The sequence below is a fragment of the Hyla sarda genome, chromosome 2 (genome assembly GCF_029499605.1).
Source record: "Hyla sarda isolate aHylSar1 chromosome 2, aHylSar1.hap1, whole genome shotgun sequence".
NCBI lineage: Eukaryota > Metazoa > Chordata > Amphibia > Anura > Hylidae > Hyla > Hyla sarda.
The window spans coordinates 391,856,421-391,875,859 of record NC_079190.1 but is presented as its reverse complement, the minus strand read 5'-3'; the positions used below and the strand labels follow the sequence as shown (position 1 = coordinate 391,875,859).

Sequence of the window (19,439 nt, the reverse complement as noted above, 5' to 3'; positions counted from 1 at the left end):
CTGCTACAACCACCTGAATGTAAATATAAGCCGGTATTTTTTTGTTTAAGGCTTATACTAATGCACCCTTTTATTTTACTGGATAGCATTAGGGTTTCACCTGTGAGGCCGGCTATAAATGAACCAGCCAGGGTAGGGCTTGTAGCCTGTCTCCCCCCTCCCATTGTATGTGTGCTTAGCCCACACTGGAGGTAACTGGGGAGCAATCTGCAAGTCGGACCTAAGGCTGCTGTAATTTGGTTCCTGGCTTTGTTTATCCGGCTAGGTAGGTTAGTGTTAGATCCCGTACAACTTGAGAAACCTTGGCGTGGTGTGCGGGCTCAGGTATGTCTTTCATATAAGGATATACTGGCTAATGTCTCAAATTTACATCAGTTTTGAGGGTTAGCCAATGTCATTTTTTACATTTACCACAGGAGTGAATCCATAGTGTGGTCCACAAGTGCAGGTCCTCCACTCCAGCGTAGGTGCACAACTGCACTAGGGGTTGAGCACCTCCTATCACCTTAGACCACGTTAATGTAATTGTTTAGAGATGGGATACTTAGGAGCTTAACAGCAAAGCCTTAATTCATTCATTTATTTATTTTTAATCTTTTGAATGACAGGTAAACTTTAAGTTAGTACAAATCCATTTACAAGACAGACAGCATGAGATTAAATAAATCATGACTGGACTGTTTTATGTTTCTTCTTCTTATGCTTTTTCTTTGTACGGGTCAAGGAGTCTTGACTGATGCCTTCTGACTTCCTTTTAGACTGGCCCTGAGAAGCTTCAGACTTCTTATCCTCAGCATTTACTTGCAGAGTGTGTTGCTTTGGTTCTTCAGAGGTGCTGGAAATCATAAGAAAATGTACACATAATAAAACATGATGCCTAATACGATTAGAAAGTATACGTTGGGTCACCAGCTAAGGACTCAATCACACTGCCATTGTGCTCTGGTAAATAGTGTGTTTCTCTCCCCCAACTCTGATAAAATACTGGATCTTCAACTGACCCCATTCAAGTCAATGGGACCTCGATGGTGTCTGTTGTCCTGTGAGCCATTTGGGGTCTGTTCAGTGCAAAAACAAAAGAGCCAAATGGGTCTGAGCACAAAAGCTATTTGTAGGACTTCTGCTATCAGGGGTGGGAAAAGGTATTTTGTGCTGAATGGGGTAAACAGGAAGTATAAGAAATTACAATTCCTCCAGTGTTCCTGCCATTCTGTATTCATCATCAATGAAGCTAGTGACTGGATGTACAGAAAACTGATGCAAGAGAATAAAGAATGGAGAGAGCACCTGGGTCAGTGCTGGAGCCACAAGGGAGTAACAGACCAGTAATCATTTTTTTTTTTTTTTACAACTTCCTGCTTTTAGCTTTATTTCTTAAAAGGGATATTTCGAACTTATACATCTTCATTTATAAGATGTCTGATCACAGGTGTCCCACCGCTGGGACCCCTGCAATCTCTGAGTAGGCCCCAGCATTCTGTGCCGGGTGCTGCCTCCGAGATGTGACATGTCAGAGGCAGCGCCTGGCACAGAATGCTGGGGGCTGCATCGAGATCACAGGGGTCCCCTGCGATCAGACATTTTATTACTAAATATCCTCATAGAAAGTGCCAGCCACCTCCACTATACAGCCCCTAACTCATTTATGTAGCCACAACAAATGTGACTGCCAGTAAGTCTTTGCCTTGGGTGAAATGCGTTTTGCAGTCTGAGTCAAAACCACAAGTGGATTAAAAAGAAATGAGGGTCATAAATAAAAGACTTGAACTTTTCCTTCCCGCTGAGTCTTTGGCTCAAAAAACGCAATTGTAGTTTAACCCCTTAAGGACGCAGGACGTAAATGTACGTCCTGGTGAGGTGGTACTTAACGCACCAGGACGTACATTTACGTCCTAAGCATAACCGCGGGCATCGGAGCGATGCCCGTGTCATGCGCGGCTGATCCCGGCTGCTGATCGCAGCCAGGGACCCGCCGGCAATGGCCGACGCCCGCGATCTCGCGGGCGTCCGCCATTAACCCCTCAGGTGCCGGGATCAATACAGATCCCGGCATCTGCGGGAGTTCGCAATTAAAATGAACGATCGGATCGCCCGCAGCGCTGCTGCGGGGATCCGATCATTCATAACGCCGCACGGAGGTCCCCTCACCTTCCTCCGTGCGGCTCCCGGCGTCTCCTGCTCTGGTCTGTGATCGAGCAGACCAGAGCAGGAGATGACCGATAATACTGATCTGTTCTATGTCCTATACATAGAACAGATCAGTATTAGCAATCATGGTATTGCTATGAATAGTCCCCTATGGGGACTATTCAAGTGTAAAAAAAAATTTAAAAAAAATGTAAAAGTAAAAAAAAAGTGAAAAATCCCCTCCCCCAATAAAAAAGTAAAACGTCCGTTTTTTCCTATTTTACCCCCAAAAAGCGTAAAAAACATTTTTTATAGACATATTTGGTATCGCCGCGTGCGTAAATGTCCGAACTATTAAAATAAAATGTTAATGATCCCGTACGGTGAACGGCGTGAACGAAAAAAAATTTAAAAAGTCCAAAATTCCTACTTTTTTAATACATTTTATTTAAAAAAAAATTATAAAAAATGTATTAAAAGTTTTTTATATACAAATGTGGTATCAAAAAAAAGTACAGATCATAGCGCATAAAATGAGCCCCCATACCGCCGCTTATACTGAAAAATAAAAAAAAGTTATAGGTCATCAAAATAAAGGGATTATAAACGTACTAATTTGGTTAAAAAGTTTGTGATTTTTTATAAGCGCAACAATAATATAAAAGTATATAATAATGGGTATCATTTTAATCGTATTGACCCTCAGAATAAAGAACACATGTCATTTTTACCAGAAATTGTACGGCGTGAAAACAAAACCTTCCAAAATTAGCAAAATTGCGTTTTTCGTTTTAATTTCCCCACAAAAATAGTGTTTTTTGTTGCGCCATACATTTTATGATATAATGAGTGATGTCATTACAAAGGACAACTGGTCGCGCAAAAAACAAGCCCTCATACTAGTCTGTGGATGAAAATATAAAAGAGTTATGATTTTTAGAAGGCGAGGAGGAAAAAATGAAAACGTAAAAATTAAATTGTCTGAGTCCTTAAGGCCAAGATGGGCTGAGTCCTTAAGGGGTTAAAAAAATAAAAAATAAAAAACCTGTTTGACATTAGGCCTTTGCGTCTGTTCACACTTCAAGGAATACACTCTGTTAATCTGTGCCGCCCCATTGACAGAAGGCAGATTTCTCCGGGAACATGTTCTGCATCAGAACCCCCAACATCTGAACGAAGCAGCGGAATCCTATTGAAATTAAGGCAGCTGCAAGCGCATTCTGCTTGAATTCCCGGTTTTGTGAACAGGGCCTTAACTCTTTGAGGACCCTGGGCATACCTGAATGTCCTGCACCCACTCCCGGGATATAACGCAGGGTCACGCGATATCGGGTCGATCCCGGCGGGTAATGAAAGCCAGGACCCGTGGCTAATAGCACGCGTCACAGATCGCAGTGATGTGCGCTATTAACCCTTTAGATGCGGCGATCAAAGTTGATCGCCGTGTCTAAAGTAAAAAAAAAATATGCTTCTCGGCATCTCAGACGGGCTGATCGGGACCACTGCGGTGTCCTAATCAGCTGTATGGACACGAGGAGGGTTCCTACCTTCCCCCTCATCGTCCGATCGCCAAATTACTGCCCCGTGCATGAGATCCAGACAGGAGCAGTCAAGCGGCGATAACCCTGATCAATGATATGCTATGGCATGATGTGTGCTATGTTATAGCCTCTATGGGCTATAAAAAAAAGTTAAACTATTAAAAAAGTTAAAGCTCATTTAACCCCCCCCCCTTAATAAAAGTTTTAATCACCCCCCTTTTCCCATAAAAAAAAAAAAAAAGTGTAAATAAACATAAAAATAAACATACGTGGTATCGACGCGTGTGTAAATGTGCAAACTATAAAAATATATTGTTAATTAAACCGCACAGTCAATGGCGTATGTGCAAAAAAATTCCAAAGTCCAAAATAGCGTATTTTTGTTCAATTTTTATACCATAAAAAAAAAAAAGAATAAAAAGCGATCAAACAGTCAGATCAAAACAAAAATGGTACCAAAAAATTTACTGTGTAGAAACGGAAGCTAGTGCTGGGCGGTATATCGGTTAGCGGTGTGTTTTTTTTTTTTTTTTTACAATATCAATTTTTCATATACCGCAATTCCGGTCAGGCCCCACCCCACCCCACATCCCCAGAATGAATTATCAGACGCAGCGCTCTGTCCTCACATTGGGGAACTAATCATATGTTACCCTCAGGCGCTGCTCTGCTTCTCCTTGGGCGCATGGCTTCTGTTCTGATCGGAAAACGGAAGCTGTCACCTCCCCCTGCAAGCCCTGAAAGCCAGTGAGCCGCGGGCGCAGAGCTTCTGTTCTGATCAGAAGGGACAGGGATCAACACCACCGGCTCACTGGCTTTCAGGGAGAGGTGACAGCTTCCGTTCTCCAATCAGAACAGAAGCCCTGCGGCCGCGGCTCACAAATCAATCATTTCCAGACGTGGGGAGAATGTGCAGTACTGCGGCATACAGGAGGAGAAGCAGAAAAGCGCCTGCAGGTAACATATGATTAGATCTGGGGAAAGAGTGCTGCGGCTGAGGAGGTGCGGTCGGGAGGAGAAGCAGAGCAGCACCCGCAAGTCATATATGATTAGTTCCCCAGCATCTGCGGCTGATAACTCATTAGAGAGGGGGGAAATGAGTGAAAAAAAATTACCGTGAAACCGCCATAATTTAGAAATATACTGTGATCTACATTTTTGGTCATACCGCCCAGCACAAATGAAAGCCCCCAAAAATTACAAAATTATTTTTGGCTTTTGCCATAGATTTTTGGGTAAAATGATTGATGTCATTACAAAGTACAATTGGTGGCGCAAAAAATAAGCCATCATATGGGTCTGTAGGTGCAAAATTGAAAGGTTTATGATTTTTACAAGGTGAGGAGGAAAAAACTAAAGTGCGAAAACGGAAAAACCCTGCAATGCATTTAGAGTCTTGTGTCATTAATGAAAACCTGTTTAGCAAATAGACATAGTATTGTACCTCTTCTCCTCTGGGCTCTTGCGCTGAAACAGCGCTACAAAAAATCCATTTGTCAGAGTTTGTGACAAAGAAGCCCGCAGACAACACTCTGACCCAGGGAACGTGTTCAGCCCGCGCAATGGCCAGGAGGGAAGAACATTCACCAACCTGCAGGAAGTAAAGAAATGACATTGTAATATGGCTGCAGAATAATAGTTATGGTTCACTAGAGGCTGAGACCATATACGCATATACCTGAAGTCTGGGTGTTGCTCCAGAATATCCTTCACCACATCCTCATTTTCCTGCTGGTGTATGGAGCAGGTAGAGTACACAACATACTGCACATAAGGGAACGTGAGAGCATGGGAGAGAGCCCGTCTCTGGAAAGCTGACAGCGCCTGCAGCCTCTCTTCCTTTTCAGACCCTGCCTCATCTGTGAGGACCCTCATCCGATCTGGCATGCCTGAGAAATGTAAATTACATTGCCAGTGAGGATCCCATTTTTTAAAAACATGCCCAAGAGTGTGTCCATGAACAAGATCTTTAACTCCTTAAGGACACAGGGTGTACCTGTACGTCCTGAGTCCTCTCCCTTTCTATAACACGAGTCATAGCGGGTCAGCTAATAGCCGTGCGTTATTAACCCTTTAGACGTGGCGTTCAAAGTTGATTGGCTAAAGTTAAAGTAAACTACCCCGGCTAGCTCAGTGGGCTGTTCGGGACCAAACAGATGAAGGACACATGGAGGGTCCCCTACCTTCCTCCTGCGTGTCCAATCGCCAAATGACTGCTCCGTGCCTGAGATCCAGGCATGAGCAGTCAAGAGGCAGAATCATTGATCAATGCTATCCTATGGGATAACAATGATCAATGTAAAAGATCAGTGTGTGCAGTGTTATAGCCCCCTATGGGAGCTATAACACTGTAAAAAAAAAAAAATAATTCATAAAGATCATTTAACCCCTTCCCTAATAAAAGTAAGAATCACATCCCTTTTCCCATTTAAAAAAAAACAACAGTGTAAGTAAAAATAAACATATGTGGTATCGCCGTGTGCAGAAATGTCCGAGTTATAAAAATATATAATTAATTAAACTGCACGGTCAATGGTGTACGCGCCAAAAAATTATTTTTATATCATGAAAAAATGAATAAAAAGCAATCAAAAAGTCCAATCAATACAAAAATGGTACCGGTAAAAACTTCAGATCACGGCACAAAAAATGAGCCCTCATATCGCCCCATAAACGAAAAAGTAAAAGTTATAGGGGTCAGAAGATGATAATTTTAAACGTATACATTTTCCTGCATGTAGTTATGATTTTTTTTCCAGAAGTACGAAAAAATCAAACCTACAGTCTTGGCCGTAAATATTGGCACCCCTGAAATTTTTCTAGAAAATGAGGTATTGCAGTAACACATGTTTTGCTATACACATGTTTATTCCCTTTGTGTGTATTGGAACTAAACCAAAAAAGGGAGGGAAAAAAATGTAAATTGGACATAATGTCATACCAAACTCCAAAGATGGTCTGGACAAAATTATTGGCACCCTTTCAAAATTGTGGAAAAATAAGATTGTTTCAAGCATGTGATGCACCTTTAAACTCACCTGGGGCAAGTAACAGATGTGGGCAATATAAAAATCACACCTGAAAGCAGATAAAAAGAAGAGAAGTTCACTTAGTCTTTGCATTGTGTGTCTGTGTGTGACACACTAAGCAGTGTGTGTGTCTGTGTGTGCCACACTAAGCAGTGTGTGTGTGTCTGTGTGTGCCACACTAAGAGGAGAAGAGAACTGTCTAAGGACTTGAGAACCAAAATTATGGAAAAATATCAACAATCTCAAGGTTACAAGTCCATCTCCAGAGATCTAGATTTGCCTTTGTCCACAGTGCGCAACATTATCAAGAAGTTTGCAACCCATGGCATTGTAGCTAATCTCCCTGGGCGTGGACAAAAGAGAAAAACTGATGAAAGGTGTCAACGCAGGATAGTCCGGATGGTGGATAAGCATCCCCAAACAAGTTCCAAAGATATTCAAGCTGTCCTGGAGGCTCAGAGAGCATCAGTGTCAGCGCGAACTATCCGTCAACATTTAAATGAAATGAAACGCTATGGCAGGAGACCCAGGAGGACCCCACTGCTTACACAGAGACATAAAAAAGCAAGACTACATTTTGCCAAAATGCTTCTGGGAAAATGTCTTGAGGACATATGAGACCAAGATAGAGCTTTTTGGTAAAGCACATCATTCTACTGTTTACCGAAAATGCAATGAAGCCTACAAAGAAAAGAACACAGTACCTACAGTGAAATATGGTGGAGGTTCGATTATGTTTTGGGGTTGTTTTGCTGCCTCTGGCACTGGGTGCCTTGAATGTGTGCAAGGCATCATGAAATCTGAGGATTGCCAACGGATTTTGGGTCGCACTGTACAGCCCAGTGTCAGAAAGCTGGGTTTGCGTCCGAGATATTGGGTCTTCCAGCAGGACAATGACCCCCAAACATACATGTTAAAATCACCCAGAAATGGATGGCAACAAAGAGCTGGAGAGTTCTGAAGGGGCCAGCAATGAGTCCAGATCTAAATCCCATTGAACACCTGTGGAGAGATCTTAAAATTGCTGTTGGGAAAAGGCGCCCTTCCAATAAGAGAGACCTGGAGCAGTTTGCAAAGGAAGAGTGATCCAACATTCTGGCTGAGAGGTGTAAGAAGCTTATTGATGGTTATAGGAAGCCACAGCTTCAGTTATTTTTTCCAAAGGGTGTGCAACCAAATATTATAAGGGTGCCAATAATTTTGTCCAGCCCAGTTTTGGAGTTTGGTGTGACATTATGTCCAATTTTCTTTTTTTCCTCCTTTTTTGGTTTAGTTCCAATACACACAAAGGGAATAAACATGTGTATAGCAAAACATGTGTTACTGCAATCGTTTTCTGTGAGAAATACTTCATTTTCTAGAAAAATTTCAGGGGTGCCAACATTTATGGCCATGACTGTATATGAGTAAGGTATAAGTTAAACCTATCTACAGAATAAAGAGAAGGTGTCATTTTTAATGAAAGATGTACTGCGTAGAAATGGAAGCCCCCAAAAGTTACAAAATGCTATTTTTTCTTAAATTTTGTCGCACAATGATTTTTTTCTCTGTTTCGTCGTAGATTTTTGGGTAAAATTACTGATGTTATTACAAAGTAGAATTAGTGGCGCAAAAAATAAGCCATCATATGGATTTTTAGGTGCAAAATTGAAAGAGTTAAGATTTTTTAAAGGTAAGGAGGAAAAAATTAAAGTGCAAAAAGGGAAAAAAACCCTGGTCCTTAAGGGGTTAAAGGGGTACTCCACTGGTAAATGTTCAGAATGCTATTTTCACGCTGCGGGGGTTGGCCACGCCCCCTCAATACAAGTCTATGGGAGGGGGGCCGTCATGCCCCCTCCCAAAGACTTGCATTGAGGGGGCGTGGTTGACCCCCGCAGTGCAAAAATAGCGTTCGGAACATTTACTTCCAAACGCTGGCCAGTGGAGTAGCCATTTAAGGGTACAGCTACTGAATATTAATAGGACTTGTTTTTTCATTTTAATACTTGTTCAAATTGGTCAAAAACAGGCCTCTGTACCTCTATGTTATGAGGTATCTTTTAGCTTGCATCATTAAAGGATGTTTTAACAGGTGTGCAACCCTTGTTTTTGCATATTCGTATATTCATAAAACTACAACCACATGTGGTGGCCAATGGCTGAAACCTGGAATAATGTAGCCACTGGCCACCTATTCTGCTGTCCCCTTATACAGCAATGTATTCTGCGCATATTCTGCTGAAAGAATGACGGAGATTCTTTTGACGGTGGATTTTCCGCTGCTAAGGGTCCGTCCCAAATGAGGTCACCTTGTCATGGTAGGATGGTACACACTATGGGGGAGATTTATCAAAACCTGTGCAAAGGAAAAGTTGCCCAGTTGCCCATAGCAACCAATCATTTAAAAAAAAAAAAACTTTCATTTTTAACAAGGCCTCTGCAAAATGGAAAAAAGCGATCTGATTGGTTTCTATGGTCAACTTTTCCTTTGCACAGGTTTTGATAAATCTCTCCCTATTTGGCCAAATGGTAAGCTAGGAACTTCTATTTTACTCTATAGCAGTATTGCAATGTAAAATGTGTCGTATTTCACATATATCTTAGTGCTAGCAGTGTGCTGCTGTTATCCTCTTGTTTGTATTTGTAGTTCAGCCGCAGCAGCGTGCACCTGCATACTTATTTCATACTATAGTTGTGTAGGATGTGCTGACCAATTTTTGCTTTTTCAGTGCAAATAGAAAGAACATGCGACCCCTCCAAAAGGAATAAAAATAAACTATTTCACATTTTAACACTAAATTAAAACAGTTTAAGTACTTTTTACACTTTAGCCATAATTAAAACTACAATAGGGGGGAAAAAAAATGTCAAATTAAAATTGGCCCAGCACATAAAAACTTTGAGTTGTTAAACCACCACACGCATAAAAACGACTTCAAATAAAAACTCAATGGGGGACATTTACTAATCTAGTCTATTCTGGGTATGCTTATAGACCAGCGTATGTGGTAGTCTCCTGTCTATTGTGCTCCTAATTTATTAAAGGTCTCACAGTCCTTGATAAATTCTGTGCTCAGACTTCAGGGTCTACAGCTTAAACTGCATTTAGACCTGCTCCAACATGGTCTGACATTTCAGCGTATTTTGGGCAGATGCGACTTGTCGCACAAAAGTCGCACTTGATAAATTCAGCACCAATGCATTTTCCAATGCATTTCCGTCTAAAATAGACTTGCATGCAGCATGTTCTAAAAATCCTCTAGAGCAAAAGTCGCAAAAAAGTCGCACATATTTAGACTGCGACTTTCTGTGCGACAAATTTAGACAGGAAAAACCAGTCTAAATCCTTTGATAAATCTCCCCCAATGAGTATTAACCCCTTAACGACGCAGGACGTATATTTACGTCCTGCGCCGGCTCCCGCGATATGAAGCAGGATCGCGCCGCGATCCCGCATCATATCGCGTCGGTCCCGGCGCTCATCAACGGCCGGGACCCGCGGCTAATACCACGCATCGCGGCGATGTGCGGTATTAACCCTTTAGAAGCCGCTTCTAAAGTGAAAGTGACCCGGCTGCTCAGTCGGGCTGTTCGGGACCGCCGCGGTGAAATCGCGGCATCCCGAACAGCTTGCAGGACACCGGGAGGGCCCTTAGCTGCCTCCTCGGTGTCCGATCGGCGAATGACTGCTCCGTGCCTGAGATCCAGGCAGGAGCAGTCAAGCGCCGATAACACTGATCACAGGTGTGTTAATACATGCCAGTGATCAGCATAGGAGATCAGTGTGTGCAGTGTTATAGGTCCCTATGGGACCTATAACACTGCAAAAAAAAAGTGTTAATAAAGGTCATTTAACCCCTTCCCTAATAAAAGTTTGAATCACCCCCCTTTTCCCATAAAAAAAAAAATAAAACAGGGTAAAAAATAAAATAAAAATAAACATATGTGGTATCGCCGCGTGCGTAAATGTCCGAACTATAAAAATATATAATTAATTAAACCGCATGGTCAATGGCGTACGTGAAAAAAATTCCAAAGTCAAAAAAAGCGCATTTTTGGTCACTTTTTATACCATTAAAAAATGAATAAAAAGTGATCAAAAAGTCCGATCAAAACAAAAATCATACCAATAAAAACTTCAGATCACAGCGCAAAAAAGGAGTCCTCATACCGCCCTGTACGTGGAAAAATAAAAAAAAAGTTATAGGGGTCAGAAGATGACATTTTTAAACGTATACATTTTTCTGCATGTAGTTATGATTTTTTCCAGAAGTGCGACAAAATCAAACCTATATAAGTAGGGTATCATTTTAACCGTATGGACCTACAGAATAATAATGTGTAATTTTTACCGAAATATGCACTGCGTAGAAACGGAAGCCCCCAAAAGTTACAAAATGGCGTTTTTTTCTTCAATTTTGTCGCACAATGATTTTTTTTCCCCGTTTCGCCGTGCATTTTTGGGCAAAATGACTAATGTCACTGCAAAGTAGAATTGGCGACGCAAAAAATAAGCCATCATATGGATTTTTAGGTGCAAAATTTAAAGGGTTATGATTTTTAAAAGGTAAGGAGGAAAAAACGAAAGTGCAAAAACTGAAAAACCCTGAGTCCTTAAGGGGGTAAAGAGTTAAATCGGTAATCCAGCTTTTAAAAAAATGTATCCCTTTTCTTGAGATCCTTACCCCCTGTGATCTCTAGAAAAGGGCCCGACATTAAAGGGGTTATCCAGCATAAGGGGATTTTAGTATGTACCTGGCAGACAGTAATGGACATTCTTAGGAAGGATCTGCGCTTGTCTTGGGGTTAAATGGCTATGTTGTGAGATTACCATAATACTGTGGCTAGCTTTTTGTGAACTTGTATTTCCTGTTTGAATTTTCTTTTTTTGACTACAAATCCCACAATTCCATTTTCCTCCCTCCCACACATCAGGCACCCCACCCATTGAAACATAAATGAGCTGCATCCATCAAAAGACCTGTGGTTTTCAATCAGGGTACCTACAGCTGTTGCATTAGTCGCAGATTGATCCCTCCACCCATTGAAGCAGACAGGCTCCCTGTCATCAGCTGACTAGTGAGTCAGGTCTCGGCCGCATTGCAAGCTGGGAAAAATCTGAGACAACAGCCATTTTGTATGCTGTTAAAAATAAATATTGGGGTGAAAAATCACATAAAAATTGTGAGAAAACCATCACACACAGGTGCAGACACTATATTATGAACTACACTAACTTTACAGCCCCTGTAGCATAGTCAAATAAAAGAAATCCTGGAATACCCCTTTAACCTCACAGTCTCAACGGTTTTCAGCCAATCACCGACTGAGGTTGGACACGGCTGTAATTGGCTGAGCAGGCTGTCAATGCCGAGATGGGTACATTTCAGATGGTGGGGGTCCAGAGAGTTTAGCGGGGAGAGTAGGGACCTGTTCTGGAGATTGCGGTGGTCCCAGCAGTCGGACCCTCTGGGATCAGCCACAAATACCCCTATCCACAGAAGAGGGAATACATTCTTCAAAGCCGGATAACCCCTTTATAAATAAAACCCAAATAAAATCGCGCAGGACCTGGTGCCATAAAAGATTTCCCCCTTACTGCATTCTGTAGGTCAGTCAGTACTCACCAGATCCGCTACATGATGGATCCACCAATATGTGACTGACTTTCTGATATTTTGCTTCGCACGGATTGACTGTAAGAAAGTCCTGGTTGGCCAGTTCTTGACACGTGACTCCAGCACGCAGCAGCAGCGTACTCATAGTTGCCAAGCGTTTTGTGTCAAGGTCAAAGGCAAAAACTTTTCTAAAATGATCAATGTTTGAGAGAGAATTTATTTTTCACAACAAAGTCATCTGAAGAAATGCTCATCATTGGTCTATTCCACTGACATTTAGCTCTAACCAAACTACACACTAGATAAGTGTGCACTGCCACATTTACACAGACAATACTTACCCCTTATTCTGTATTATGGCAGCCAGTTGACTTGTTTTGTTTCCAGGGGCAGCACAAGCATCCATTACATGGGCACCCATAGGAGGGTCCAGGAGTAGTGCGGGGAGACAACTTGCCTGGAGAAGCTTAGTATTATTAGTAACAAGTCTGGAGCAGATGACAAGTGTTTCTTATGTGGAATATATACGGGGGTTCGCTCACCTTATCCTGCAATATAAGATGTCCAGCTGTGTATAAGGAGTCCTTATGAAAGTCTGTTTTAGGTGAAAAAACCAGGAGGTTGGGAATGTGAAGATCTTGAAGAAACTTCTTACCAGATTTCTGTCCGAAATCAACCAGCTCCTCAATTCTGTGAACAGCAAGATGATATTTAAAGACATGCTATAGAAGACTTGTATGCCGATTTTCCTTGGCCTAGTCAAGGATTTAGGGACATGAACTTCAACTTAAAGGGATATTCCAGGTTTATACATCTTATCCACTATCCAAAGGATAGGGGATAAGATGTATGATCGCTGGGGACCCCCACGATCTCTGTGCAGCCTCCAGCATTCTGTGATGGGTGCTGCCTCCGAGACGGGGATATGACGTCACGCCACGCCCCTCCATTCATGTCTATGGGAGGGGGCGTGACAGCCGTCACGCCCCCTCCCATAGACATGAATGGAGGGGGCGTGGCGTGACGTCATATCCCCGTCTCGGAGGCAGAACCCATCACAGAATGTAGGAGGCTGCACAGAGATCGCGGGGTCCCAAGCAGCGGGACCCCTGCGATCATACATCTTTCCCCCTATCCTCTGTATAGGGGATAAGATGTATAAACCCGGACTACCCCTTGAAGGGAGGCAAAGCAGAGCTCTATAACCAATTCTTCTATCCTGTCGGGATGGCATTCCCATCCACAAGATGGATTGCCATGTGACCATACAGGTTATTCATCCTCCTCCATAACAACGCAGCAGAGGTAAATGGCGTATGGTCAAACCCCCCTTCTATCTCCATCCAACGTATGGACTGAAGTACCATCCAGACAGTACAGAACAATGAGAGCACAAGGAGGCAGTACCTGACTAATATATTTTCCACAAAATTTCTGTCCTGTTTTTTATATTAATAAGAGACGTTATTAGTATGCATTGAATTACATTAGCAGAAAATGAGTCAACCCCCTCTAAGCTGAAGGACGTGTACTTACCTGCGGGCTTTGCCTAGGTAGGTATAGCCTTGACGCTTGAAGTAAGTTATGACATCATCCATGGAAGTCTTCAGCGTGTTGACACGTACATAGCGTGGCAAAGCAGGGTCTAACATGATAAAGTTGTTTAGATAGGACACCATAGACATTGATGGTTCTTCACCCGCTATTTGGAGCGTTCCCTACATACCTACAGTTGAGCCACCCATTGATGTCAACAAGTCCTGGTTGCTGCTGACCTTCTTCTTGACTTTTAGTTTTGCAAGCTCTGCGTGTAGTCTTGCTCGTTGTGATAGGATGCTTACCTTCCATCGACCACCACATTGAAGTCCTTTTCCAAAAAGCAAGTCGTAGACCAACACCTGAGACAGAAAGACAAACTGCACTGAGCGCACAATTTCTTTACCATACAAGAATTACTAATGTCTGATCTCACATTAGTCCTACAGCTGATCGATCGCTCCTGGTTTTAAGCTGACAGACCCACAGCAAACAGATAACCATTGGGTCCTCCTGCAGGGATGTCTAGACAAGACAAGACCAATACCCTGACCAATTATGAGAACAAGCAGGGAGATAAGCACTCAGCCATATACTTCTCTCCACACTGTATTTATTAGACCTGGACTGCCCCATTGACTTCCATTATGAGTTTGTCCAGGTCATGTGACACAGAGCCAGGAGAGAAAGCACTAAGCGTGCACTTTTGCAGGCTTGATGTCCTGATTGGTCAAAACTTTTGATATGTTTTTTTATCCCATGAGAGCTGAGCACTACTGTCCCTTCATTCTAGCGATTGGTGGGGGTCTCAGCAGCAGGCCCTTTACCGATCACAATGTTTGATATGTCACTAAGACAAAGTAAGAAAAGCCCAGTATCCCCCAATGCATTTTTTATTTCAGCAGCATATACAAGATGCATTGCTGGACTTTTCTCTTACTGTATTGCAGATGTTGCTGGCTTTGAGTCCGTCTGGCTTTTCTGAGCATCCCAAAAACTAAAGAAAGTGGTGCAGTCCCACACATGACATTGGTGCATGTATATCACTATGACATATCAGAAGTTAAAGGGGTACTCCGCCCCTAGACAACATAACATATCCCCTATTCAAAGGATAGGGGATAAGATGAGAGATGAGCGAACTTACAGTAAATTTGATTCATCACGAACTTCTCGGCTCGGCAGTTGATGACTTTATCCTGCATAAATTAGTTCAGCTTTCAGGTGCTCCGGTGGGCTGGAAAAGGTGGATACAGTCCTAGGAGAGAGTCTCCAGCCCACCGGAGCACCTGAAAGCTGAACTAATTTATGCAGGTTAAGTCAGCAACTGCCGAGCCAAGAAGTTCGTGACGAATCGAATTTACTGTAAGTTTGCTCATCTCTAGATAAGAGGTCTGATCGCAGGGGTCCCGCCACTGGGGATTTCCGCTGCGTCACCCCAGACATCCAGTGCACGGAGCGAACTTTGCTCTGTGACCAGATGACGGGCGATGGAGGCTTGCAATGTCATGGTCACACCCAGCTCGTGACTTCACGGCCACGCTCCCTCAATGCAAGTCTATGGGAGGGGGCGTCACGCCCCCTCCCATAGACTTGCATTGAGGGGGTGTGGCCTTGTCGTCACAAGCCTCCGATGCTGCATCCAATGCTCTAAACGAACGCCAGGTGCTGCAGGGAGATCATGGGGGTCTCAGACATCTTATCCCCTACTCTTTGGATAGGGGATAAGATGTCTAGGGGTGGAGTGCCCCTTTAAATAAAAGTTTAGGCACAATTTAAGGAACCCTGTAGTGCAAACCTGAAGTTTAACTTTATTTTACTCACTTTGGCCAAGTTCATAGGCAGTTTCTTTGGTCCACGAAGCAGTTCTGCATTGTTGATGATATCTTGGATCACAGAGGAGTAGCGCAGCGTCTCGCAGAGCAGAGCATACAACTGGCGCACATTCTAAGAGAAGCAAGAAAATGCTATAAGATAGACACTGGCCTTTACATATGTATGCACAGCAATAAAGCATCACTTTAAATGAAATAAAGTAACTTGCCAGTAAGAACTGGGGACCCCAACAATTGTTCCCTTTTGGCCTTTACCACAGATATAACTGAGCATGTGATAAATGGAAGGTTAGGGTAGGATTATGTATTAAATGGGAAAAACACTTGGGACAACTGACATGGAAAAGGACTTAGGAGTGTTCGTCAACAGTAAATATATCCCTTTAAAGGAGTAGTCCAGTGGCGACCCAGTGGTGAACAACTTATCCCCTATCCTAAGGATAGGGGATAAGTTTGAGATCGCGGGGGGGTCTGACCGCTGGGGCCCCCTGCGATCTCCTGTACGGAGCCCCAACAGCCCGCGGGAAGGGGGCGTGTCGACCTCCGCACGAAGCGGTGGCCGACACGCCCCCTCAATACAAATCTATGGCAGAGCCGAAGCGCTGCCTTCGGCAATCTCCGGCTCTTCCATAGAGATGTATTGAGGGGGCGTGTCGGCCGCCGCTTCGTGCGGAGGTCGACACCCGCTATCTGGCCGGAGAGCCTGGCCCCCATACAGAGAGATCGCAGGGGGCCCAAGCAGTCGGACCCCCCACAATCTCAAACTTATCCCCTATCCTTAGGATAGGGGATAAGTTTTTCACCACTGGACTACCCCTTTAAAGGACACAGACAATTTCATTTTTGCATTTTCAATTTTTCCACCTCCCCTTCTAAAATCCATAACTCAATCCCATATGAGGGCTTGTTATTTGCGCAACCAATCGTACTTGAGAAATGCAACACCAATTTTACCATAAAAGGTATGGCAAAACCAGAAAACTATTATTAGAATATTACTATTTTGAACTCCTATAACTTTATTTGTCTACAGGGCAAATTTGTTTGCACTGTGATCTGTAGTATTGATGTGTACCATTTTTGTTTGGATGGAACTGATTGATCCCTTTTTATAATTTTTTTTCTTATACATGAAGAAGCAATTCTGGTGATTGGAATTTTTTTTTTTTTTACGTTTACACCATTCAAGGTGTGGGAGAACAATCACTACCAGTTACATAGTGCTTTTATTATTTAAACACTATTTTTTTTAATGGAAAAAGGGAGTGATTTTTTATTGGGGGACAAGCTTTTACGTATTTTTAAAAACTTTTGATACTTATATTACCCTTTTTAAGTCCCCCTATTAGATTGCTATGACCTGCTTAGTACTAAGTTTTAACATAATAATTGATCAGGTCTATTGGTGATCTATTCTGCTTGGATTTCCAGGCATCACAAGAAGCTCAGGCGATAAGGAGATCTCTGGCAGCCATCTGCACTTAACGGACCCCTGCGAGTGCACAGTGGGGGGGGGGCCTCCGATTTCCCTATAGATGCTGTGATCAGCATTGATCATTGCATCTATGGGGTTATTGGTGGACATCAGCACTAGAGATGAGCGAACTTACAGTAAATTCGATTCGTCACGAACTTCTCGGCTCGGCGGTTGTTGACTTATCCTGCATAAATTAGTTCAGCTTTCAGGTGATCCCGTGGGCTGGAAAAGGTGGATATAGTCCTAGGAGACTCTTTCCTAGGACTGTATCCACCTTTTCCAGCCCACCGGAGCACCGGAAAGCTGAACTAATTTATGCAGGAAAAGTCAGCAACTGCCGAGCTGAGAAGTTCGTGACGAATCAAATTTACTGTAAGTTCGCTCATCTCTAATCAGCACCATAGCAACCTATCAGATCACAACTGAAACTCAGCAACTTTTCATCTAGACAGGTTTTGCTAAATCTCCCCTATTGTATTTTACTTATGCTTATTTGGTGATATTACTCTATAGAGCAATCTTCCCCAACCTGTGTCTGGCCAGCTGTTGCAAAACTACAGTTCCCAGAAAGCCCTGACAGCAACACCCGGAGACCAACAGTTTGAGGATTAGTACAAAAGGGCAGTGGTCTCCAAACTGTGGAGCTCCAGCTGTTGCAAAACTACAACTCCCAGCATGCCCAGACAGCCAGGAATTGTAATTTTGCAATAGTCCGGGACCCACGGGTTGAGGATCAGCACTATAGGGCAGGGGTCTTCAAACTGTGTGCCTCCATCTGCTGCAAAACTACAACTCCCAGCATGCCCACGCAGCCAACGGCTGTTTGGGCATGCTGGGAGTTGTAGTTTTGCAACAGTTTAAGATCCACAGTTTTAAGACCACTGACATAGGGCCCTCAAGGGTTGAGGATCAGTACAAAAGGGCAGGGGTCTCCAAACTGTGGACCTCCAGCTGTTGCAAAACTACAGTTCCCAGCATGCCCTGACCGCCGGAATTGTAGTTTTGCAACAGTCGTAGACCCACAGTTCACACTGTCAGACAACACTCCCCATCTCTGTACCTTATAGCCACTGTCATATACGAGGGTCTTCACAGCCCCCTCCTTCCGCTGCAGTTTATCGAGGATCCCGGCCGCGGTTTGGTACAGAGCCATGATTCTCCCGGTGATCGCCAGCACACGTGTCTCCTCCTGTTATGCCATACAGTGTGGACTCGTCACGACACTACCAGGCGGCTCGCTTGGCGGCGACAGTAGCAGAAACATCCGCATCCTGTACTGAGCGCTGCAGGATAGGGACTAGTCACGTGCTGCTGTGTGAAACCACGTGATTGGTTGTATCTTGAAGTAACAATCCTGGGAATAGGAAAGTATTACTCCTAAAGTGTTTCTAAATAGTAAGACCCCCCAACCTTCCACATAGACAGGTGATACCTCCTTGTGCCAAACTACCTCAGCTTCTTATAAGTTCCTGTACAATGTCTAAGACAATACACAGGCACAGCAGTCAAAAAGGCCACCCAAAAGTTACCAAAATCAGAAGCCGGATGGTTGAAGCTTCGATGGTTTAACATGCCGTACGTGTACGGTGTCCATTTTAGGACATCGTCAGTGGTCAGCCCTACCTCTGTCCTCCGTCAGGCGTAACGGCGTCCCGCCTCCTCCCTCACACCAATCGCTGTCATCCTTCAGCCACATCTCCCTCATCCAAAAGTCCCTCATCCAAAACGCTGTCATGCCTCAGACGATTCTCCCTCAGATGCATAGCAGAGCCGACGCTGCACAGCACTAGCAGTAGTGATGTAAAAGATTTTATTTAACAAAATGTATATATTTTATTACAAATTTTTTATTATTTTTTTACTAAAGTGTGTGTGTGTTTCACTTTTTTTTTCTCAGTTTTTTACATTTTTTAGGTAGTACTACTACTCCCAGCATGGAACAGACTGTTCCATGATGGGAGTAGTAGTACCTGTACTAATAGACATATCGCCCCGGGTGTCAGTCGTGACACCCGCTGCGATCGTCCATAATATAGCAGAGATGCAGAGTGGCTCTATACAGCGCTCGCATCTCTGCACTGTACTCCGGCCAGTGTGAATAGAACATCACTCATTCATATTTTCCGCCCAGAGAGGGGATTGGCCAGATGGTTGCAGCCAATCACTGCTCTGAGGAAAATATGAATGAGTGATGTTCTATTCACATCACTGGCCGGCGGAGTATAGTGCAGAGATGCGAGCGCAGGAGAAAGTCACTCCATCTCTGCAATAGACAGGACTAGAGATGAGCGAACTTA

At 43.4% G+C, this 19,439-nt stretch overlaps 1 protein-coding gene across 1 annotated transcript; it reads right to left on the bottom strand.

Moving 5' to 3' along the window:
* Positions 1-565: 565 nt before the first annotated feature.
* On the bottom strand, positions 566-18,624 carry NSUN5 (NOP2/Sun RNA methyltransferase 5). The gene is made up of 10 exons (XM_056558650.1): positions 18,203-18,624; positions 15,655-15,777; positions 14,021-14,192; positions 13,831-13,939; positions 12,837-12,984; positions 12,636-12,751; positions 12,304-12,482; positions 5,347-5,557; positions 5,113-5,259; positions 566-835 (listed from the first exon to the last, which is right to left on the bottom strand). Exons 1-10 carry the CDS (start codon positions 18,293-18,295, stop codon positions 667-669), a joined length of 1,467 nt encoding a protein of 488 aa, XP_056414625.1. The 5' UTR covers positions 18,296-18,624; the 3' UTR covers positions 566-666.
* Positions 18,625-19,439: the final 815 nt, after the last annotated feature.